A 5,868-nucleotide genomic window follows, 5' to 3' on the forward strand; every position below is an offset into this window, starting at 1 on the left:
AGAAGAGGAGAGGAAAAAAGAATATAATGAAATGGTCGCCAAGGTACAAATGCACTTTTTGTTTTGTTTATTTAGATTTTGTTTCTCTATATACAAATTTTAATCTAAGTATCCAGGGATAAAGAAAAAATTCTTAAATTTAAATATTTCATGATAATAGTTGTAACGTACATTCTCGAAATATTGTTGAAACATGATTTTACATGTACTTTCAATATAATTCTGTAAAAATGGGAAATTCAGAATTTTTAAACATGGTTACACGCTTCTATGAATAGGACACAAGGCAGGCCAGTAAGAAAGCCATGATTGTATCTGGGGAGGGGGCGAGTCTACGTATCTCAGACTCTGGTCACAAACTTAGAAAAAAACAACTGGAGGAGGAAAGGAAAAAAGAGTATAATGAAATGGTTGCCCAGCAGGTACAAATGCACAAATTTAAGATTTTGTAAGATTTTTTTTCTAGGACAAATTTTTGTACATACATATTAATATACAAGTGTACTTAGTACGAATGTGATAAAAATACATGTTGTTGTGATATGTGTCGAGGTATGAATCATAAATGTTTTATGCTAATGACGATACAATTTACATCTCCAAATTTTGTTGAAACATATTACTTTAAAATTCATACATAATTCCACAAATATTGTAAGTTTAGAAATTAAGGAGATGGTTACACACTTCTAAAAATAGGACACAAGGCAAACCAGTAAGGAAGCCATGATTGTATCTGGGGAGGGGGCGAGTCTACGTATCTCAGACTCGGGTCACAAACTGCGGAAAAAACAAATGGAGGAGGAGAGGAAAAAAGAGTATAATGAAATGGTCGCCAAGGTACAAATGCACAAATTTGTTGTTGTGTTGTTTTTTTTTAAACTTTTGTGTAATTTTTGATATATTTTTGTCATAGTTTAAGGTGTGTAATTACTGAGTCTTTTAATTATCTTTCATTTAAAATCACTTCAGATCTACAAAGTGTATGATTAAGCTGTAAATACTGAATCAACTTGAGTTATTTTTGAATTTCTTCGAAATTCAATATTCTAGCTTAATGTTCAGTCCAAAAAGAAAGATGGAGATGATTTGGTGGGGAATGCTATAAGTTTACAACTGTCTGGCCATGAAGGTCAACGCCAGCAACTAAAGGAAGCTGTGAAGAAAGAGTACAATGATATGCTGGTTCAGGTACTTATAGTCTTAGCTTTTCTGTTGAGATCAGCAATTTAACCAATTTTAAACATTCCTTTCCTATTTTATAATACCCACCAAATGTTCCCAGCAAGCAAAAACTAATATTTTTATATGAAAAGTAACATTTTTATCAACCATTTGTGAAAGTTTTCTTCCAGAAAATGACATTTTGATTAGCTTTTAGTAGTAAAATATATATTATGTGAATAGAAACACTTTTTTATATTGAAATTCAATTAGCTGAAAATTCCTTCATGATCTCAAAGGTTATGAATTGAAGTAGAGTGCAATGGTGTATATTGTTGGGAGTGTAAATAGGTGTACTCAAACATTTACTGAAGTTTAATTGTTTAAAAATTCTATAAATTACCAACAGTATAGTCACAAACCTTTGTAGTTTTAGTAGGTTTTGACCCTGTATCACAGATTTTCTGTACTAGACATGAAAAAACATTCAATTATCCATCAACATAACCAAGTAGTTAGTATTTCTAAATCTTCGATTTTTTTGGTAGTTTATAACAGTATATTTAGATTATATTACTTGGTATATTGGTTTTGTCGTATATTTATTATTTGAAGTGATTGTGATATTCTCCTACATGACCATGGTTTGTACAAGTAGACTACGTACCTCTAGAGTAGCCATGTAAGGTCAGTATAGAACTAAAAGTACTCTGGCAAGTAGACATGTTGTCTTTATTTTAGCAAGGAATCAAGGTATTAGACAAGGACAACAAGAGTGCTCTTCAAGGGGAGGCAATCAGTCTGCCTCTGTCAGCCCACGAGGAGAAGCGTCATCAGATGATAAAAGACAGACAAAAGGAGTACAACAATATGTTAGCCAAGGTACTATAGTACAGTCATACAGTACAGTCATTATGTCTGTGGTGATCCAAAGGTACTACAGTACCGTCATTATGTCTGTGGTGATCCAAAGGTACTACAGTACTGTCATTATGTTGGTGGTGATCCAAAGGTACTACAGTACTGTCATTATGTCGGTGGTGATCCAAAGGTACTACAGTACTGTCATTATGTCGGTGGTGATCCAAAGGTACTACAGTACTGTCATCATGTTGGTGGTGATCCAAAGGTACTACAGTACCGTCATTATGTCGGTGGTGATCCAAAGGTACTATAGTACTGTCATTATGTCGGTGGTGATCCAAAGGTACTACAGTACCGTCATTATGTCGGTGGTGATCCAAAGGTACTATAGTACTGTCATTATGTCGGTGGTGATCCAAAGGTACTACAGTACTGTCATTATGTCGGTGGTGATCCAAAGGTACTACAGTACTGTCATTATGTCTGTGGTGATCCAGTACCAGTATAAAATGTAGTTTAATCTCCCTCAACCTTAGTTTGATATTATAATTCTGTACAGTGGACCCGCGATAATCCGGACGCCGATAGTCCGGAAAACTCGCAGTCCGGACGGAATAGCACGGGAACGGATTTCCGTAACGTTATTTGTACTCACCAGTCCGGAAATTCGGTTTCCGATTCCGGAAGCCCATTTTGGGAACGGAAAGTACTTTTCATTAGTAAATTTCCCCCGATAATCCGGACGATTTTTTCACCACGAGGAGAGAAAAATGTCGGGCAAGTCACCCGTGTCGACAGCTGTACAGACTATCGCTTGACACTGTGCGTAGTCATAGCGACCGCTGCCAGGTCATAGCCCCGGGTGTTTACCTGTGTTACAATGTAGCTCTGTTTTTATAACGGTACATTGCTTTTCTTTACGATCGACCTAAATGCTTCAGTATTAAAGGGTTTTATAGTGTAGACTGGTCTTGCTTTTATCAACTTGACGTACAATATCTATTATAGTTATTTTACATAGTGCTATTTCGTAGTTAGCAATAATTAATTCACTAACATACAGTATGTGATACGATACTTAATCAATCACAAATGCATGTAATAAATTTATTATCGGTAATTAACATCACTAACAATTGTATTGGGTAAACAAGGATATCGGCTTGTAACACCGTTACGTGTAATGACGACTCATTGAAAGATGCATGTTATTAATTACACACATGGTACATTTACCGGGTCTTTCATTTCAGGTTCATAATTTACGTAAAAAAACGTACATTGTACATAGTGGGTCTTTCATTTCAGGTATTTAACGTATGTAATTTCTACTCGTTTGTGAACCTCTGGGACGTAACCCATGTGTGTTGTTTGTAGGTTACATATGTCCACTATAAATAAAACAACTTTCACTTCACATGTTCTTTTAAAAACATTGTTTATTTTTTAGTTTCTACAAAATAAAAGAAAACAAGAATCATATCAAGAACATAAGTATATTTATTTTTTAAAAAGACTGACAATTAGACGTGTTTATGAAACGTCATTAAAACGTCCCGTATTGTATAGAGTCAAGGGAGATAACTCTTACACAACAATTTTTTTTGACCTGGTAGACGGAATTCGGTAGTCCGGAAAACTCGTAATCCGGACGGTTTGGGCTGGGAACGAAGGTGTTCGGATTATCGAGGGTCCACTGTATATGTACAGTTATAATATGAAAATATATTTGAAAACCTCATCTGTTACTTTCTATGTGACCATGGTAGAAATGGATCTCTGAGGTTTTTATGTAGTGTTTGATACATCTCTGTTGTGTGTAGATGAATGTACATATCCATCAGGTGATACTGTTTTCCCCTCTAAACCACACATTCTTTTCTCTTACTCCTGTAAATACCTGTATATATAACTGTGAACATGCAAGGTCATCTACTTTCACCAATTGCAACCTATAAATCTATTTATTAAGAACTACTGTTTATTTATACAAGATAAGGAGGCTTGTATGCATGTTTGTCTAAACAACTAGATTTACCATTTTTATTTGTCATCTTTCTTAAAATCCTAGAAAGAGTCACAAAGTCAACCAAAACAGAGATCCATTGTTGATGGGGAAGACAAAAGTCTGCCATTGTCTTATAACCAACATAAACAATTACCACAGGCGAGAAAACCTGAAAACATAGACACCAAGGTACAACACAGTATACTCTGTAGTTATAGACACGCATACAGATTTTTTTATCTCATTTTCTCCATTTCAATTATTCAATTCTTAAATATTTTTTTTCATATTAACATCAGTTTGGTACTTTGAGTAGTTATTGTATTTTCAGATTTGAGTTTTCCTGAATTTTACAATTTATTAAAACATTTATTTCATATCATATACGATAATTTCTGAGCCATTGTTGTTTTAATTTTTTTATCTGCAAAGCAATTTTCAGGTTTTAATTAACTATTCATGGATCATGGCCATACTTGCATAATTTATTATTTTTATTTAAAAACCTTGAAGAAAGCGTCTGACAAATCTGGCCGTAATCCTCTTGAAGGAGAGGCCATAAGTCTCCCGATATCTGGCCACGAGAAGGAGCGGCGACGGTTGATGGAGGAGAGGCGACGTGAATACAATGAAATGATCGGCCAGGTATCTGGCATTTTATGTTGATGTATATTTAATGTTTTTGTTAAAGTTTGGTTGATAAGCAAAAACCATGCAGACAATAAGTACTAGGTACTGTTCCTAAAAGCATTAAGTACGGTAATTGTTGCGTGAGTCAGTGAGATTTTCTTTTTTTTCTCATCAATGCAGATATTGTGTTTCTTTTACATCGTATTTACTTACTATGTAAAAACTAAGTCCTGTTTGGAATATGCATTTCTATGGGCTAAATTCTTTATGTTAACACCTTATAAGAAATTGTCATTGTTTGTTACCAGTATTATTATAATACATTGATTGCCTAGTGAAGCTTTAGGTCTTAATTCTCATATGAAATTCATACTTTAACCCATTTTGTAGCATAAGTCGAAAAAACCAAACCAAAAAGGAACAAAATCAACTTGGGTCCCAGAAGAGCGTGAGTCACATGACCCAAGTAATAATGACATTAGGTCTGACCTGAAGCACCAAGACTTTACTCAGGTACTGAGACTTGTCATTATGGTCTCAAATATCAATTCCTCTTGTCATTACGGTCTCAAATATCAATTCCTCTTGTCATTATGGTCTCAAATATCAATTCCTCTTGTCATTACAGTCTCATCATATATCAATTCTGCTGTTTAAATGTACATATCAAATATTCTAATTCACAAATTTTATGGTTCAAAATTTTAATTCTATAACATATTGACAACCCTGTTATTTGATAATTGGGTATTCTTGTGCTAGCCTGCTATTTTACTGACAGGGTAAAAACATTTCTTATTTCTCATGTTGATCTGGTTTCTATTTCTGTAGCAATATGATAGCGATCTTGAAGGAAGGGAGACAACTGATTTTGAAAGAAAGCAACAAGAGCTAAATAGATTACTTAAGGTATACATATACCTGCACATATACCTAAATTAAATCTATAATCATACGCATTTTTTAGATTTTTTAAAACTTTTTCTTCATATTTCTTTTTTGTAGTCAGTGTATATTATTATTATTATTATGAAAAAATAGTATATTATACATTTTATGCAACATACATGTAAGTTGTATAGTGATCAGCATTGTGAATTAACACAGTACTAAGTACATAGTAATGTAGCCTAGAAGTTTTATGTATACAATGTATATTTATTGTTTTGCTATTTACATTTGTTATTTTGCTATTTACATTT

General features: G+C 33.7%; 1 protein-coding gene across 1 annotated transcript; it reads left to right on the forward strand.

Moving 5' to 3' along the window:
- The first annotated feature begins 1,420 nt into the window (after nt 1-1,420).
- Nucleotides 1,421-5,333, forward strand: LOC117325627. Its single transcript, XM_033882002.1, has 4 exons — nt 1,421-2,046; nt 4,100-4,225; nt 4,550-4,681; nt 5,057-5,333. The coding sequence occupies exons 1-4, from the start codon at nt 2,002-2,004 to the stop codon at nt 5,321-5,323; spliced, it is 570 nt and encodes a 189-aa protein (XP_033737893.1). The 5' UTR covers nt 1,421-2,001; the 3' UTR covers nt 5,324-5,333.
- The last annotated feature ends 535 nt before the right edge of the window (nt 5,334-5,868 follow it).

The sequence above is a fragment of the Pecten maximus genome, chromosome 4, assembly GCF_902652985.1.
Source record: "Pecten maximus chromosome 4, xPecMax1.1, whole genome shotgun sequence".
NCBI classification, from domain to species: Eukaryota; Metazoa; Mollusca; class Bivalvia; order Pectinida; family Pectinidae; genus Pecten; species Pecten maximus.

What these genes read in the sequence shown, in the direction of transcription:
- LOC117325627 (XM_033882002.1), top strand. Translation starts at nt 2,002, where the DNA reads ATGATAAAAGACAGACAAAAGGAGTACAACAATATGTTAGCCAAG. An exon ending in CTGAAAACATAGACACCAAG is followed by an intron (nt 4,226 to 4,549) that starts GTACAACACAGT and finishes AAAACCTTGAAG; the next exon opens with AAAGCGTCTGACAAATCTGG. An exon ending in ACAATGAAATGATCGGCCAG is followed by an intron (nt 4,682 to 5,056) that starts GTATCTGGCATT and finishes CCCATTTTGTAG; the next exon opens with CATAAGTCGAAAAAACCAAA.